The 18,885-nt window shown below is 44.8% G+C and overlaps 1 protein-coding gene across 4 annotated transcripts; it reads left to right on the top strand.

Moving 5' to 3' along the window:
* The first annotated feature begins 2,452 nt into the window (after positions 1–2,452).
* Positions 2,453–13,624, top strand: LOC307015948 (uncharacterized protein). 4 transcript variants are annotated; one of them, XM_079644945.1, is made up of 9 exons: positions 2,453–2,695; positions 3,263–3,329; positions 4,046–4,148; positions 4,416–4,541; positions 4,940–5,039; positions 7,969–8,061; positions 12,256–12,354; positions 12,603–12,765; positions 12,978–13,624. In XM_079644945.1, exons 1-9 carry the CDS (start codon positions 2,679–2,681, stop codon positions 13,098–13,100), a joined length of 891 nt encoding a protein of 296 aa, XP_079501071.1. In that variant the 5' UTR covers positions 2,453–2,678; the 3' UTR covers positions 13,101–13,624. The 4 variants fall into 4 exon arrangements, with proteins under 4 accessions (XP_079501071.1, XP_079501070.1, XP_079501072.1 ...); XM_079644944.1 differs by lacking the exon at positions 2,453–2,695 and having other exon boundaries at positions 2,992–3,329; XM_079644947.1 differs by lacking the exons at positions 2,453–2,695; positions 3,263–3,329 and adding an exon at positions 3,342–3,571.
* The last annotated feature ends 5,261 nt before the right edge of the window (positions 13,625–18,885 follow it).

The raw sequence follows: 18,885 nt of genomic DNA, 5'->3' as shown, positions 1-18,885 counted from the left end.
GGTCCAATTCGAAAGTTTGAAGAACGAATGGTAGCTGAGGGTGATAAGAGGGTGACAGAGGCGGAGAAGCGGCGAACAGTCAACGCCAGCATCCTCTCCAGCTGAGTCGTGAAAGCATGAGGTTAAAGTTGCTCTCAAAGTGCACCAGATTGATGCTTTTAACTTCAATATTTAAAAAAATCTTGGCCCCCAGACCCCTCTAGAGGAAGCGACGCCTCCCCTAAAGGATGTTGGGTCCACCCCCCACTTGTAAAAAACAACAACTCCTGGGCTAAGCCCCGGATCTCCTACAATCCTAAAACCATTTTCAATACCACTGAAAATGGTTTATTTTAACATGGAACAGGAAAATAAGGTCTGCATATGAAACATGTTGTGCCTATCTAAAACAAATCAAATGGTAGGCTTACTAGCTTCTACAGGCCAAAGCAACTCAAACCTCTCACCAGCAAAATACCAGTTAAATGCCATTTTACGTTTCATTACTGATTAGACCCAACAGAAAAACGCGGGCTAAAATCCTTGATTATGCGGGCTAAAATCCTTGATTATGCGATTAAACATGCAGGGTTTTTATGTGATTTTTATGCGGTGAAATGGCGGGAAGTTGCGAAATATGCGGAAGGTTGCGAAAAGTAATAGATTTTTTAATATTGGGCTGTCTTATTTATTCTCTCTCACACACAACCTGCCACTAACGTTAAACCCCTTTCCTATTCAATTAAACACATTCAATGTTTATTTATTGTAAAAGCAATTGGGCTATTTTAATCACACTCTCTCTGTCTCTCACACACAAACACACACACACACACACCCACACCCACACCCACACCCACACCCACACCCACACCGACACACACACACACACACACACACACACACACACACACACACACACACACACACACACACACACACACACACTTATCCGCCTCATTCTGTTTTCATTTACTCATTCGTTATCTGACCAGCTTCAATCTTGTAGGCTACTCACTTCGTTTCTTGTAGCCCTCGAAAGCGTTTTGGAGGTTGATGCCTCGGTGAACGTGAGTTGTTTGGCTTTCTTGTCCGCAGCAGCAGAAAGCATTTTCGAATGTTTGAATGAATCAAAGTGGGTCGTCACCGTCGATTTTCTCTAAGACTTATGCTCCAACACACAGTTGCACGGGGTGCAGAATAGTTTCCCCCCACTTTCGTGAAAGACATCGGGGTACTGCTTTGCCCGGTTTTTAGCAGAAATGTTCGTTGTGTGAGTTCCACACGTTCACTCTAAGGTGTTGTTTACCTTCTGTAATGCGCGAGCTGATGACGTCGCGTCATCATCATCACTACTTCACGTCAAGACGAGTTAACTTTTTTTTCTCTCAACTTTGTGTGGAAAAATGCGGGGATTATGCGGCCTTTTGATAAATATGCGGCCTTTTTAAAATCTGCGCCATTTTGCGGTAAATTCTGCGATCGCAGAATCGCGTTTTTCTGGAGGGTCTAACTGATGCAACTTTAGTTAAATTTCCATGACTTTTCCAAAACTTTGGGGAAAATATTGTTTTTCATAACTTTTCCAGGGCCTGGAATTAGCATTTTGAATTTCCATGACTTTTCCAGGTTTTTAATGACCGTAAGAACCCTGAAAGTCACTCACCTTATACTTAGGACCGTCTTATGAGATACTTAGCTTAGAAATCCGATTTTTGGAAAACTTCAAAACTATTGTGAAACAAAGATTTACTCATGTCATCCATTTTTTTTTAAAGATTTGGTTAACCAAAGTATTTGGCTCACAAAAGTAGTGAAATATATAAATTACACTGTAGGCCTATATAAATGTGTTATTCATGTCTAAAATGAAAATGTGTAAATCATAATTTGGAGTAAAATAGTTCTATCACTCTACTTTCACCACAGAAAAGTTACATCAGGACTGAATAATGACATACCAAGGTTCATGTGATGTGTACCAATACAAATTGAGCATTACAACTTTTTTTTTTAAACCAACTATTTATGTTAACATAAGAAACTGTAAAATCTCAATATTTTCAATATCAGAACTTTTTCAACCAACTATTCATTATAAATGTAAAGACCGGGGGAGCAGTGTGATCGTCTTTGTCTGTCTTCCAAGACAGTGGGTCTGGCTGCTGTGTTGGTGGGGACGATGGTGCATGGGCTGCTGGTGGCTGTGTCGGAGGGAGGTAGGTGTGATTGTCCCGGGTTGATGCTGGTGGCTGTGTGGGAGGTACGTGTGCTAGGCGAGACTTCTTTGCTGGCTGGGTTGATCGTGATGGCTGTGGTGGAGGCCTTTGTACCGAGGTGTATCTTAATCTTGTGGCAGGCACAGATGGAGGCTGCTGTAGTGATTCTGGTCCTCTGGTCCTTGGTGGTGATCAGTGGCGAAACTACCAGGGTGGCATGGGGTGGCAGCCGCCACCCAACCTGCCACCCCAGTCAAAAAATACCAACTGATGATTTATTGGATAATTATTATTAATATCGTTTTAAGATCAAAACAAATTCAAAACAATCCAAAATCGGTGTCAAACTGCAGAATGTCAAATTTGAAAAAGAAACTTGTTGGTGCACACCCCCCCCCCTCCCCCCATCACGAATGGTTGCATCCATATCGCAGAATCTCTTTGCCTTGACGTGGAGTCAGCGCAGACACAAGCTGTCAGATGGAGTCTGTTCACAGGTGGGTAACGTCAAAGTGTAATGTGATTTCGAAACGTTTATAATTCCTCATAGATGGAAGGCGCTGTACAAAATAAACTATTATTATTATTATTAGAGATATGGTACTAGTAACTGGTAGTTTCTGGATGAATATGCTGTGTTGTTATCGATTTCAGAATTAACTACCGAGTGATGAGGCTAGATAGCTATTATGTGGCTAACCCCTAGCTACGTTTTACCTCATGTCACGGTTAGCCACAAGATAGCTTTTGAAGCCAGTTCGGTAACTAGCTAGCTTGCGCTAGCTAACTGAATAACGTTGATAACTAGCCAGCTACTGGCAAGCCTTTGACATTTTGAACTGAAACCAAGTGATGTTGTGGCATTTCATATCATTGTAGTTCTATGAAACGTTCTTAACAAGTTTGCTATTTGGCGTTAGCTAGTATGCTAGTGGTGGCTAAGGCTAGCAGAATTTCTGTGTGTAGCATCAGAAAGGCGAACCTTAACGTTACATGTAAACTTTAATGTATGTTTAACATAAAAACTTTAATTTATGTTTGAATATGACTTGTTTCAATTATAGGAAGGCCATGTCGTCAACCACAAAGAGGAAGGGTGACATCAGGAGCTTCATCCTCACAAAGAAGCAGGTTAGTGATGTGAGGGAGCATGAGGGTCCAAGTGCAGACAGCCTCTGCCACTCGAAGCTTGAGGCTAGAGCGGGAAGGTTAGTTAGCTAGTTCAGCTGGTCCTCGTGGTATTGTAGCCCAGTGCTATATTTTCCTTTTATTTTCTTTATGTTACAAAAAAGCTGGCTAACTATTAAGGTGGCATAGCAGAGGTTGCTTATTTAAAGGAGTAAAGCATTTCGGTAATGCAAAATATGCATTAGGTAGGTAATTTCATTGATGCAGAGAGAAACCTTTTATTTGAAATATTTTATTTGACTGTAATTTCATTTAATATTTACATAGTAAACACTTTCTACTTTTATATAAAAGGGGGATATTTGTGATTTCATTGCATTTACTATAAGAGTAATGAAAGGTATTTTAAATTTGCTTAATTTAGGTTAAAATAAGGGATACACTACTACACTACAAAACTTAACATAAAATCGTATAGATTACCACATAGTTTGTGTGGTCAGTTAAAAGAACTTAGGAAGTGTCCCAGTTAACAATTTAGTTAATTACATTGCTACAGTATTTCTATTTTCAGGATTTCCACTTTTTGTCACAGCCCAGTAAATGTGATCTTATATTTCAATATACCACCACAAGTAGTGATATTTTAAACGAAGCTACAGTGCAGTAACATTAGGGCGAATGTATTATGTTAATGGCCTACTTTTTGTGTAAAATAGGCTACAGATCAGAAAAGAGCAGGAGAGAGCGAGCCCGAGGCAGAATCTGCCAATGCAGAGAGCCAGTTCATTGAGATGGAGGTGGAAAAGATCTGCGTAGCTGGTCAGTATGTTTTTGTTGTTGTGTTATGGTCCAGTTGTGTTCACTCCTTACGTTTGAGAAACTCCACTGCCGTTGGTGTGTGAATGGGTAAATGAGAAGCCATTGTAAAGTGATTTGGGTACTGTTAAATGCAAATAAAGTGCTATAAGTGTGACATTGACCATCAGGGTTATTATTATTATTATTATTATTATTATTATTATTGCTACCTATAGTATCTTATTTTATTTTATTTTTCTCCTACACAACAAAAAAATACCCCAACAGAGACCTTGGAGTGCCTTGACCCAGAGCCAGAGCCTGAGCCAGAGCCAGAAAGTGTCAATGATGACTGTGCAGAGAGACAGTCTGAGACAGAAGTGGAAGATTGTGCAGCTACAGCTGGTCCTCATGGTATGTTTTTTGGTGGGTGGGGGGTTCCATTCAAGTGTTAGCTCCTTACGTTTGAAAAAAAGCTACCACAATTGGTGTGAATGTGTGTGAGAATGGCTTAATGAGAGGCCATTGTAAAGTGTGTTGGGTACCGTTAGTTGCAAATGAAGTCCCATATGTGCAGTCCATTTACCATTTGGATCAAATACATATATCAGCACAGAATTAGTGACATTTTATCAAAGCCACAGTACAGTAAATGCCATGTATGATTTGAATCAATGTAGATCAATCAATGTATCAATGAATCAATGTAGTTAATCAATGTATCAATGAATCAATGTAGTTAAATACATCTTGGGGCTTATCAGGGTAGTTATTATAGAGTAACTTTCCCTCCTTATTTTATCTTTTTCCAGACATTTCCAAACACAGAGGGGATGGGCCAACACAACCATCGCTGGAGAGCTTTCTCAAGACGATGCAAGGTTGTGCAAGGAGAAGTTTCCATGCTGACTGGTACAAAATGCATAACTGGGTGGAATACTCACAGTCAAAAGACGCAGCATATTGCTTTGCTTGTAGACACTTTTCTTTACCTAATGCCTCTAGAACTGTGTTTACCTCTATGAATGGTTATTCTAACTGGAAGAAAGCTACATTTAAGGACAGTGGATTTTGTTCACATGCTAAATCAGAGAGCCATGTTAATGCTATGTTTGCATGGACAGAGAATAAGAAAATGCTAGACAGAAACTCATCAATGTTAGGAATGATGGAAGAGGAGTCAAGTAAAAAAGTAATCGAAAACCAGAAATATATACGCACACTTGGTGAAGTCCTGTTGTTAACTGCCACTCAAAACATTTCCCAGCATGGTCACCGGGAATCATCCGAGGCGGACAATAGAGGAAATTTCCTAGAATTGTTGGATCTCCTGAGCAAGCATGATCCGTTTTTAAAAAAACGAATGGAAAATCAAGCAAAAAATGCAAAATACACAAGTAGCCTGATACAAAATGAAATACTGCAGTGTTTAGCAGATATGGTTAAAGAGGAGATTATCAAAGAGGTTAAAGAGAGTGCACAATTTTCTGTTCTTGTTGATGAAACAAAAGATGTAAAGAAAATGGAGCAGATGTCTTTTGTTCTTCGGTACTATTATAATGGTGTAGTTCAGGAGAGTTTTCTAGAGTTTCAAGAGGCAGATAAACTGGATGCTGCCAGTTTAACAGAGAAGATCATTGGCTGTTTAGAGAAGTATGGGCTGGAATATAAAAAAAACCTAGTAAGGCTATGATGGTGCTTCAACTATGATTGGGAAGCATGCTGGTGTCCAAGCCAGAATAAGAGAAGTAGCCAAGCATGCATTCTACGTTCATTGCAGTGCCCACTGCTTAAACCTAGTGATGGTAGACAGTGTGAAATCTGTTCCTGATGCAAGACATTTCTTTTCATTGTTAGAGCGACTGTATATTTTTATGTCAGGATCTTATGTCCATCCTAAATGGTTGGATGTGCAGAGAGAGATGTATGATGGTCAAGTAAGGGAACTCTCACGTCTCAGCGAGACTCGATGGGCCAGCAGACATACAGCTTGTCGCAATGTCATGGATAGGTTGCCTGCTGTAATGCAAGTACTGGAAGATATTTCAGAGGAGGACAATCCGGACAGAGCGGTTGAAGCAAGAGGTCTACTAGTTCAGATCGATCTAAATTTTATTGGATGTCTTGTACTATTTAGAAAGGTACTAAAGGACACACACTTTTTGTCAGAGATGCTTCAGTCAACACAGATTGACCTTACTAAAGCTGTAGAGTTAATTGCGACCCTCAGACAGACTCTGGAAGACTATCGCAGTGAGACATACTTTGATGAGCTGTGGAATGAGGTACTAGCCACCTGTGAAAAGTCTGACATTTCAACGACTCACACCTTTAAAAGGGCAAGGCAAATAACACAAAGACTTCGAGGTAGTGTTATCATGTCAACATTAGGACAACACACAGAATCGGACAGTAAGAGGTCTTTTATCACCAAGGTATTTTATCCCATCATTGATTGTATGGTTGGTGAAATGAGAAGACGATTCTCTAGCGTAAACTGTGACATCATGCAGGGTGTCCAGGCCCTAAATCCATCCAGCAGCAGCTTTTTAAATGAGGAGGCAGTTTTTCTATTAGCAAATGCATATGGGTCAAATGTAGAGGATCTGAAACATGAACTGCACCAGACTAGAAAGTTGTTAGATCGACAAGCAACACATGGAAAAAGTCCGTCCAGTTTAATAGAATTTGTTAATTTTTTGGAACCATACAAGGAGGTATTCTTTGAGATGTTCAGGTTATGTAAAATAGCTGTGGTATTGCCTGTTACCAGTGCAGCATGTGAGAGGAGTTTTTCAGCTCTTAAACTGATCAAGAATCACCTGCGTTCTACCATGACTGAGAACAGACTAGCAAGTATAGCAATTCTCAGTATTGAGTCTAAACGTGCGAAAGATTTAAATTTGGATGAGTTTGTGAAGAGATTTGCTGCACAGCATAGCAATCGTCGCATACAGCTTCTGTAGCAATCAGATGATATATGTAACGGAGTCAAAAAACATTCTAATCTGCTTTGTATTTTTTTGGTTGCATTTACAATGTGAAATTTCATCAATAACTGATAATGTAAATACTTGTATATATTTTGTGACTTTAACACACACAGAAATTGTTCTCACAAACCTGTCTAACCTATTCTGTACACATGCACTCACAAAACACTTTGGCAGGCAGGCCTTTGAGGGAGGGCTTTGCTTCTAGGATAATGCTGGAATTTTGTAAAGTGCTGGGAAGTCCTCAAATTTCTAAATCATTCCTATGGCTTGATTTTGCTTTCAAAGTGCCTCAGATTGATTAGATTGAATTAACAATGTTCAACATTTTTGACCCGGGGCATATGCCCCGGATACCCCCCCAGAAGGCTTGCTTGGGATGAGCAACATTTCTGCTGCTACAATAATCCCAAGGGAAACACTGTTTTAATGTACTAAAAAGTGGAATGCTCATGTATGTAGACCAAATATTGAATTTATCACACTTGGGTGTTGAAAAAACTGTTGTATATGGGTGCATATAAAGTACAAAGTAAGGTGGGCTTCCTAAAAAAATTGCCACCCTACAATATATGCCTGCCACCCCTCTGCCACCCCATGTATAAATCTCTAGAATCGCCACTGGTGGTGATGGCTGTGATGGAGATCTTTGAGCCACGGTAGATCTTGACCTGGGGGCCGGTGTTACCGTTTAACTGGTGTCACTGGGAACTTGTGATATTCTATAACGGTAGGAATGTGTCAGGGGCGTGTACTTTGAGGAGCCATTGTCGAATAACCAGGAAATACACATTTCAATCGCTTCTTCTGTCGTTTACATTAATCTTTTGGTATATTTGGCTGGATAGGAACACTTTGATGCACATTCAGTACCAGTGTGTGAGGTTGTGGTTGCAATGCCGATATCCGGACGCGTACAGCGAGGACTACAAAATGAAAAGGTGACTGGGGATGTCTGTTCAAAACATTGCACGCTTGAATAAATAATTTTAACAAGTATAGTGTATATTTTTTTTACCGAATGTAGTGTAGCGACCCGGTATAGGGTGCTGTGTGGGTCACTCAAGCATCCCCTGTCTCTCTGCCAATCACAGAGCTGCATAGTAATGCTGGTAGGTGTGCAGGCCTGTGGTTGGGGGAGCAGAGGGGGGAGGGCTGGAGAGTGTGTGACGTTGACCCTGTTATGTGACGTTTAACCTGCGACCTGTAACCTGTGACCTATGAACCTGTATGCTACAAAAGGAGCAAATAAACCTAAGAAGTTAAGGCCTGTTTTCGACTCCTATTGTGGAACATTACACAACTATGACTTCCGGGTTCACAGGAAATGCCAGGGCTTTAGCTTTGCCATTAAGTACACAAAAAATACCTGCGCATTTACGAACTGTAAACGAGTGTCCGCCATCTTTATTATTTACATGCAGAGAAAATTAAACATCACGTGACGCTAGACATGAGAATTGCACAGGGGAAAATAATGTATCTATGCCACAAGTTTAGATGCGGATTTTACGTTTTTTTTTTACGTTTGTGCTGTGGACCAACACTATAAATTGACGGGGAAGGGGGTAGCAATAAAGATAACACCATTAAACAGTTACACAACCGAACAGAAATATAACATCAGAGAGAATGTTTAAACAAAATGCTTGTTAGCATTAGCAACACTTAAAATACGTTGAATGTACACAATTTCCTGAGGCATTTTTGTGAAACTGCTATGTTCAAGTTGTGCGCTAACAGCAATAGAAATAAATGAGGGCAAAGACGTTCTAATATTACAATTTGAGAGCATACACCGATAGCAGCGTCCCTAGCAACCACCTTGGTAACAATGAAAACGTTTTATGTACACAATTTCCTGAAGTAATCTCCAGAAGGGTGGCAGTGAAGGCAGAGGGTCTCGACGGACCAGATCCGGGCGACAGAAGCTGTCTTTGGGGACGTGGAACGTCACCTCTCTGGGGGGGGAAGGAGTCGGAGCTTGTGCGGGAGGTGGAGCGTTACCAGTTGGATCTGGTTGGGCTCACCTCTACGCACAGCGTCAGGTCTGGAACCTTACTTCTGGATAGGGGTTGGACTCTATTCTTCTCCGGAGTTGCTCAAGGTGTGAGGCGCGGGGCGGGTGTGGGGATACTCACAAGTCCCCGGTTGGTTGCTTCGTTGTTGGAGTTTACCCCAGTGGACGAGAGGGTCGCCTCCCTACGCCTGCGGGTTATGGGGGGGGAAACTCTGACTGTTGTGTGTGCTTATGCACCCAACAGCAGTTCAGAGTATACGGCATTCTTGGAGACCCTGGAAAGAGTCCTGTATGGGGCTCCTGAAGGGGACTCTTTAATCTTGCTAGGAGACTTCAACGCACATGTGGGCAATGATGGAGACACTTGGAGGAGAGTGATTGGCAGGAACGGCCCCCCTGATCTGAACCGGGGTGGTGGTTTGTTACTGGACTTCTGTGCTAGTCATGGAGTGGCCATAACAAACACCATGTTTGAACATAAGGATGCTCATAAGTGTACGTGGTACCAGAGCACCCTAGGCAGAAGGTCCATGATCGATTTCGTTATCGTATCATCGGACCTGAGGCCGTATGTTTTGGACACTCGGGTAAAGGGAGGGGCGGAATTGTCAACTGATCACCATCTGGTGGTGAGTTGTGTCGAGTGGCGGGGGAAGCCTCTGGATAGACCTGGTAAGCCCAAATGTGTAGTTCGGGTGAACTGGGAACGTCTGGAGGAGGCCCAAGTTCAGGAGGCCTTCAACTCACACCTCCGGCGGAGCTTTTCAGGCATTCCTGTGGAGGTTGGGGACATTGAACCAGAGTGGTCGGTGTTCAAAGCCTCTATTGCCGATGCCGCGGCGGAGAGCTGTGGTCTCACGGTCCTAGGTGCCTCAAGGGGCGGTAACCCTCGAACCTCCTGGTGGACACCGGTGGTCAGGGAAGCCGTCCAACTGAAGAAGGATGCCTTCAGGGATTTGTTATCATGGGGGACTCCTGAGGCAGTTGCAAGTTCCCGACAGGCCTGAAGGGCAGCAGCCTCAGCCGTGGCCGAGGCAAAGCAGCGGGTGTGGGAGAAGTTCGGAGAAGACATGGAAAAGGACTTTCGGGCGGCACCAAAGTTGTTCTGGAAAACTATCTGACACCTCAGGAGGGGGAAGCAGGGAACCATCCAAGCTGTGTACAGTAAGGATGGGACGTTGTTGACCTCAACTGATGGAGTGTTAGGGCGTTGGAAGGAACCCTTTGAGGAACTCCTGAACCCGACAACTCCGCCCTCTATGTTAAGGGAAGAGCTGGAGTATGACGGGGGATCGACACCAATCTCCCGGGGGGAGGTCACTGAGGTCGTCAAACAACTTCACAGTGGCAAAGCCCCGGGGGTGGATGAGATCTGCCCAGAAATGCTGAAGGCTCTGGGTGTTGAGGGACTGTCATGGTTGAGACGTCGTCGTCTCATCAACGTTGCGTGGAAGTCGGAAACAGTACCGAAGGAGTGGCAGACCGGGGTGGTGGTTCCCCTTTTTAAAAAGGGGGATCAGAGGGTGTGTGCCAATTACAGAGGCATCACACTACTCAGCCTGCCCGGGAAAGTTTACTCTAAGGTACTCGAAAGGAGGGTCAGGCCGATTGTCGAACCTCAGATTGAGGAGGAACAATGCGGATTCCGTCCTGGTCGTGGAACGACGGATCAGCTTTTTACTCTCGCAAGGATCCTGGAGGGGGCCTGGGAGTACGCTTATCCAGTCTACATGTGTTTTGTAGACTTGGAGAAGGCGTATGACCGGGTTCCCAGGGAGTTACTGTGGGAGGTCCTGCGGGAGTACGGGGTGAGGGGGTCTCTACTCAGGGCCATCCAATCTCTGTACTCCCAAAGCGAGAGCTGTGTCCGGGTCCTCGGCAGTAAGTCGGACCCATTTCCGGAGAGGGTTGGCCTCCGCCAGGGCTGCGCTTTGTCACCAATCCTGTTTGTAATATACATCGATCGGATTTTGAGGCGTAGTCGTGGGGGAGGGGGTCTGCAGTTCGGTGGACTAAGGATTGCACCATTGCTTTTTGCAGATGATGTGGTTCTGATGGCTTCATCGGTCTGCGACCTTCAGCACTCACTGGATTGGTTCGCAACCGAGTGTGAAGCGGCTGGGATGAGGATCAGCACCTCCAAATCTGAGGCCATGGTTCTCAGCAGGAAACCGATGGACTGTCCACTCCAAGTAGGGAATGAGGCCTTACCCCAAGTGAAGGAGTTCAAGTATCTTGGGGTCTTGTTCTCGAGTGAGGGAACAATGGAGCGTAAGATGGGTCGGAGAATCGGAGCAGCGGGAGCGGTACTGCAGTCGCTTTACCGCACCGTTGTGACGAAAAGGGAGCTGAGCCAGAAGGCAAAGCTCTCTGTCTACCGCACCATTTTCGTTCCTACCCTCACCTATGGTCATGAAGGATGGGTCATGACCGAAAGAACGAGATCGCGGGTACAAGCGGCCGAGATGGGTTTTCTCCGCAGGGTGGCTGGTGTCTCCCTTAGGGATAAGGTGAGAAGTTCGGTCATCCGGGAGGGACTCGGAGCTGAACCGTTCCTCCTTCGCGTCGAAAGGAGCCAGTTGAGGTGGTTCGGGCACCTAGTTAGGATGCCACCTGGGTGCCTCCCTAGGGAGGTGTTCCAGGCACGTCCAGCTGGGAAGAGACCAAGGGGTAGACCTAGGACCAGGTGGAGGGATTATATATCTTCGCTGGCCTGGGAGCGCCTTGGGATCCCCCAGTCAGAGCTGTTTGATGTCGCCAGGTAAAAGAAAGTTTGGGGCTCTCTGCTGGAACTGCTACCTCCGCGACCCGACCACGGATAAGCGGGAGAAGATGGATGGATGGATCTTCGAAATAACTAGCAAACTAAAGATCATTTACATCCACTGCACACATAATCTGAAATAACAACTCATATTTCTCGCATCAAATGACATCAAAACGCATTTTAATGGGCAAACTAACCTTAAAATAGGCATTTTCCACCGAGAATAAAACGAAGGTCGGCCATGTTTTTTTTTTCTGCGGAGAGAAAGTTGAAGATCACGTGACATAGTAAATGCCATTGGAAATTAATGGTTCATCACACACTCTTTCTATTATCTAATTTGTGTAGTAATGGACAGGAGTTGAACCAGGTGCCACCTGCAGAGGTCCCTCCTCCCTACTTCCCTCCTCCCGTCTCTGCTGCTCCTTCACTAAGCTACAACTCAAAGTAAGTTTTCTTTCTTTTTAAACTTTTATGATCTGTGGCCATATCGTACATGAGCCAGACTAATTAACAAACCAGAATCCTCTATCTGTTTGATTTAAGGAGTCATTTATCTAGCAAATGCCTACATGAACATTATTATAATACATGTATTTTAAAGGGTTTTAATGTGATAAGAGAGTGCCCACATGTTCTATATTTGAACTAAAGTTTCTTTCTAACGTACATTTCTCTCTTTATGTTTCCCGTAGAAAGAGAAGGCATAATGAGCAGCAGGACAGCAACCGGCCGTACGTCAGGAAGCTTCTGAACACATTCATGCTGTACATGAAGGAGCAGAGGGCCCTCGTGAAGGCGGAGGTTGTCTCCGAGGGGCGAGGGACAGCGGCCGTGAATGAAATCCTGGACCAGAGGGTATGTGTTTGCTCCGTATGTTTAAGTTGGATAAATATAAATATTTCTAACATGCAAGCTTTTAAAAAGCTGTCTAATTGTAACTCATCACCAAAGATTTGGAGCTTTGTGTCTGCTGATGTTTTTATGCTTGTGTTTGTGCCTGTACACTATCTGTAGATGTGTCGATGTGTGTTGGTGTATGCTAACAGTGTGTTTTCATGTGTCCACAGTGGAAGGCACTGACTGAAGAGGACAAGGAAAAGTCAGGCGCAAGAGGAGAGATGGCTCCACGCCCAGCAAAATCCTCACTGGTCCACCAAGGACAATTATGTACACCTCAAACATGTTTCTAGCAATAACAAGAGCTGATCAAACTCTGCAAAGACTTCATGTTTATTTATTTTGTTGTGTGTAGGGCAGGAAAATTAGGAAGAGGAGACATGCTCCCTTCAGTGATGAAGGTAAGACGATGTTTTCATGTGAAATGTGAAGAAAACAAGATGACATGTGACCACACTGGACCATGTGATCAGATTAGATCAGTGATTCATGAATCACATTGATTTAACAAACTACACATACAGATGTAATCATTTATCAAACAGTTAAATTAACTTAAAACTTTTGAATTGGACATTTACACAAGTTTACACATATTCTGGAGCGAGGGTTAAACTAAAGACTGAATTGTGTTCCGTTACAAAATGAATCCAAGAAAACCCTTTGGATTGAATATAGCCTATACTAAAGTTTTGTTTAATGCAGATTTAAAAACTTGTTTTCAAAGTGTTTAAACAGGGATGCAAACTTGTCACCTTATTTTTGGGTATGGGGGGGGTCTTGGACCCGGAGTAATCTGCGGCCACGAGCCGTTATGTGCCATCATGACACGCATGGTGTTCTTTTTTATATTACTACTGTGGTGTTATTGTATATATGTGTGTGTGTTAGCCAATAGGAGTGAAGCCTTACGGGCACGGTTCAGTGACGTCATAGGGAGACGACATGTTAGGGTAACGGAGCATGTGAGCTAGGTGTGTTCTAGCATGTGAGCTACCAATAAAGAGACACGTAATTGTGACATTTGAACTCACGTGTATTATTGAACAACACGACATGGTGTCAGAAGTCCTGTCGATAGTACGTGGAGTGTGACCGGGAAAAAGTATTGTTTGGAGCCAATTGACGGTGAAAAGGGAAGAAAGAGGACATGGGAGACGAGAATGCTAACGGAGATGCAGCGCGAACCGCGGCGGGACCGAGTGCTACGTTTAGCCACCGGAGCCTTTCGACTTTTCAAGACCGCAGGAATGGGCCAAATGGATACAGCGGTTCGAGAGATTTACCTGGCAAGTAATCTGAACAGTAGCTCAGAAGAGAATCAAGTCAACACATTGATATACTGCATGGGAGATGAAGCAGATGATATTTTACGTGGATTGACTCTCACAGCGGCTCAGAGAGACACTTACCAAGGTTTGCGGGATGGCTTTCAAGGCTTCTTCGTTGTCAAGAAAAATGTCATATATGAGCGGGCAAAGTTTAATATGCGCAGACAGGGAGAAGTTGAACCAGTGGACTCGTTCGTCACAGCTCTATATGCACTAGCGGAGCATTGTAGCTACGGCGTGCTACATGATGAACTCATTCGAGACAGGCTTGTTGTCGGATTGACGGATAAGCGGCTGTCTGAACGGATGCAACTGGACTCAGACCTTACCTTGGGAAAAGCTATTACCATGGCTCGGCAGAGTGAAGAGGTGAAACGGCAACAATCTTCTCTGCGAGGTGACGATAGAACTGAGGCATGTGACGCTAAATCAGTGGACAGAGTGTTTAAGAGCAGTAGCAAATATGCTAAAAACAAAGCTCAATCTGCTAATAGCTACCAAGCCAAGCCACAGTAACAAGGGTAATGATGCAAAGTGTTATAACTGTGGTTGTTCTCCTTCACATGTAAAGAAAGAGTGTCCAGCCAAGGATGTAAAATGCCATGCATGTGGGAAAATGGGACATTATATGCGTGTGTGTAAAGCAGCTAAAAGCGTGCATGAGATTAATGAAGAAGAGGAAAGCTTGCTCTTAGGCAGAATTGAGGCCGACAATGATCCGTGGATGGCAGACATTGACATTAACAACAAAAGTGTGCAGTTCAAAATTGACACTGGGGCTGATGTTACAGTCATTCCTCACTCCGTGTTTAAGGAGGTCTATAAGCACAAAGCTCCACCAGCTCTTCAAAAGCCAAGGAAGCCACTTTGGGGTCCAGGGAAAAATCCTTTAGACGTAGTGGGCTTTGCTAGTATGCTGCTGAAGAAAGGAGAGAGAGAACTTATGGAGGTTGTGTATGTCATTCGACGCTTGTAAACAGCATTGCTCGGGAGGCCTGCCAGTGTAGCGCTGAAGGTAGTGGCACGACTAGACAACGTCACTATGGACACGCTAAAGACTAATTACCCAACAGTATGCAGCGGTCTTGGAGAGGTGCGGCAGCCATATGCCATTAAGCTGAAACCAGGGGCTCAACCGTTTTCTCTTTAGACGCCAAGAAGGATTCCACTGCCACTGATGGACAAAGTCAAAGAGGAACTGTCCCGCATGGAAGACCTGGGGGTGATCAGCAGAGTTGAAGACCTACAGATTGGTGCGCTGGCATGGTGGTGGCACCTAAAAAGACAAGGGCTATTCGCATATGTGTGGATCTAACTAAACTGAACGAGTCTGTGTATCGAGAAAAGTACATTCTACCTTCAGTGGAAGAAACACTGGGAAAGCTGGCTGGAGCCAAAATATTCTGCAAGTTGGATGCAAACATGGGGTTTTGGCAAATACCTCTAACAAAAGGCTCAGCCAAGTACACAACGTTCATTACACCCTTTGGCCGATACCACTTCAATCGGCTACCTTTCGGCATAGCCTCAGCCCCTGAGCATTTCCAAAACAGGATGACAACTGAGGTAACTCAGGGACTAGAGGGGGTTGTCTGTCACATGGACGATGTACTGGTGTGGGGCCAAACACAGGAGGAGCACGACGGTCGTCTGTATGCTGTGCTGGAGAAGATCCAAAAGGCAGGAATCACCTTGAATGTGGAAAAGTGCGACATATCCAAACAGGAGGTGACATACCTGGGCCATGTGATCACTGCTAGTGGCATTAGACCAGACCCGGGCAAGACAGAGGCAGTAAGGAAAATGGAAGAGCCGAAAAATGTGAGCGAGCTGAGGAGCTTTCTAGGCATGGTCAACCAGCTGGGGAAGTTCATACCGCAGCTAGCAGAGCGAGACAAGCCACTTCGAGACCTGCTCTCTAAATAAAACTGCTGGCTGTGGGGCATCGATCAGGCCAGAGCCTTCCAAGATCTGAAAGACTCTCTGATATCTCCACCAGTGCTAGCCATGTACGACACAAACAGAGAAACCAAGGTCTCAGCAGATGCATCATCATACGGCTTGGGGAGTGTGCTTCTGCAGAAATGGGAAGAGGATTGGAGACCCGTAGCCTATATGTCACGTTCTCTCACACAGACGGAGCAGACATACGCACAGGTAGAAAATAAAGCTTTAGGCTTAATCTGGGCTTGTGAAAGGTTTCGCAACTTTCTCATCGGTAGACTCTTTGAGCTGGAAACGGATCATAAACCTATACTGAGTCTCCAGGGGTCTCAGACATTGGATGCACTTCCCCCACGGATTCAACGTTTCCGGATGCGCCTGATGCGTTATTCCTACTCAATCACACATGTGCCAGGGAAAAGCCTGTGGACGGCTGATACACTGTCACGTGCACCTGTGAAAAGAGACTCCACAACAGATGAAAGAGTTCCTCGAGAGCACAAATATCTATGTGGACATGATTATCGATAGTTTGCCAGCAAGCACGGCTTACCTGGAAGAGCTAAAAGAGCAGTTGGCAAAGGACAGTGTGTGCGGAAGAGTGATGCAGCTGTGTGAAGAGAAATGGCCAGCACACAGCAACAGCGAACCAGCCATAAAGTTATACTGGGCGGAACAAGCGTTCATAACTGTAAAGGACGGACTACTGTTAAAGGGGGACAGACTCGTCATCCCCGCAACAATGAGAAATGATGTGCTCGACATGAAGGTCACCAAGGAGTGGTGAAGTGTAGGGAGCGTGCCCGACAGTCTGTATCGTGGCCAGGGCTAAGTCAGCAGCTGAATGAGTTGGTTCTCAACTGCCGGACATGCAGCAAGGAGAGACAGAACCCCAAAGAGCCGTTGATGCCAACACAATACCCAGGCCGACCATGGCAGAAACTGGGTGCCGACTTGTTTATGCTGGGAAGCAAGTCATATCTGCTGGTAGTGGATTATGCATCAAGGTATGTGGAAATGGCTTTGCTGACACCCACAAGATCAACAGATGTAATCCACCATCTCAAATCCATCTTTGCACGACATGGTATCCCTGAGACGCTGGTCACAGACAACGGGCCGCAGTTCTTGGGAAGGGCATTTGAATAGTTTGCAGAGTTATATGGATTTAAACACTTCACCAGCAGCCCGAAATATCCACAGAGCAACGGTGAGGCAGAACGGGCTGTAAAGACTGTAAAGAGTCTCCTTAAGAAAGCAGCGGACCCACATCTGGCTCTGCTGGCTTACAGAACCACCCCACTACAAAGCGGGTATAGCCCTGCGCAACTTCTCATGGGGAGGAGGCTTCGCACGACGGTGCCAACATTACCAGCGCTGCTGGATCCTGCTCTTCCCGACAGCGAGGCTGTAGTTCTGCGAGAAAGAGAGAGGAGAATAAAGGATGCACAGCGGTACAACCTGCGTCATCGAGTGAGAATTCTCAAGAGGTTTGGGTCACGGATCAGAAGGCGAGTGGAACGGTTATGGGAAGTCACAACATGCCGCACTCCTACATTCTTGAGGGACCTCATGGGACAGTCCGGCGTAATCGCATTCATCTCATCCCCATGTACTCCTCGTCAGAGCAGAGCGGCAGGGATGCAGCTGAGCAGCATTCAGGAGGTGTTCCAGAGCAGCGTGTTGCAGAACCTCCGGAGCCCGGTGCTCAACATCTGCCACCTACCCCAAGAACCAGGTCTGGGAGAGCCGTGCCGAGACCGGCTAGGTTGGACTTGTAAACAACCAGAAGCCTAAGAGATATTATATAGAGTCTTATAAGAGAGTAACAAAAACTGGTTATTATTAATGTTGTGGATTAATGTTGTGTAATACACAAAATATCATAGGGTTCCATTTACTTCATGAAGGTCTGGAGTTAACTGATATTTTATATCTGGTTCAGATAGGAACAGACCTTCCACCCTACAGAGGCAGAATAATCCTCTAAGGTCTGTGGAGTCAATGGCAGTCTACCCATTGATTCATAAAAAGGGAGATGTGGTGTTATTGTATATATGTGTGTGTGTTAGCCAATAGGAGTGAAGCCTTACGGGCACGGTTCAGTGACGTCATAGGGAGACGACATGTTAGGGTCACGGAGCATATGAGCTAGGTGTGTTCTAGCATGTGAGCTACCAATAAAGAGACACGTAATTGTGACATTTGAACTCACGTGTATTATTGAACAACACGACAACTACATGGAACGAAAGGCTTGTTCACGCACTTCTTCAGAGGCACTCACGTGAGGCAGTCGCAATTTTTACAGGCTCCCACTACCTGTTAGCATCTGGCATCTGTTAGCATCTAGCTCTCCTGCTTACAAACATTTAGCCATCCCTGCTTATACAAGTAGTAGTTTTAGTTCTCTTCGATCTGCGGAGGCCTAATACCACCTGCGAGTGCGGCTGTGCTGGGGTGTTTTTCCCCCGGAGATGTCGCGAAGAGACGGAGCGGCTCCACCTGTTGCTGCCTGCGATCTGCGATCTACTAAGGCCTGCTCGTCGCGAAGAGACGGAGCGGCTCCACCTGTTGCTGCCCCAGATAGCAAAATACATTAATTCAACATTGGATTTTGGTTAAATTGGTTATTTTTGGTTGAGGTTGAAAAATCAATGTTGATTCGATGTGTTATCACAGATACCATTTCAGCGTTTGAAAAAATGTTGTTGAATGAATGAAATATAGATGCCGGTTTTTCAACGTTGAAATTCCCTACATTGAATTTACATTGTTTCAACGTGAGACCAACTCTCCCCTC

Source organism: Notothenia rossii (assembly GCF_949606895.1).
Source record: "Notothenia rossii genome assembly, chromosome: 1".
NCBI classification, from domain to species: domain Eukaryota; kingdom Metazoa; phylum Chordata; class Actinopteri; order Perciformes; family Nototheniidae; genus Notothenia; species Notothenia rossii.
Note: the sequence above shows the minus strand (reverse complement) of the source record. Positions and strands in the feature narration are given on the sequence as shown.

Excerpts from the sequence above, each read along its gene's own strand:
- LOC307015948 (XM_079644944.1), top strand. The coding sequence starts at position 3,243 with ATGACTTGTTTCAATTATAGGAAGGCCATGTCGTCAACCACAAAGAGG. Across the intron at positions 12,355-12,602 it reads TCACTAAGCTACAACTCAAA|AAAGAGAAGGCATAATGAGC; the intron begins GTAAGTTTTCTT and ends TGTTTCCCGTAG. Across the intron at positions 12,766-12,977 it reads ATGAAATCCTGGACCAGAGG|TGGAAGGCACTGACTGAAGA; the intron begins GTATGTGTTTGC and ends ATGTGTCCACAG.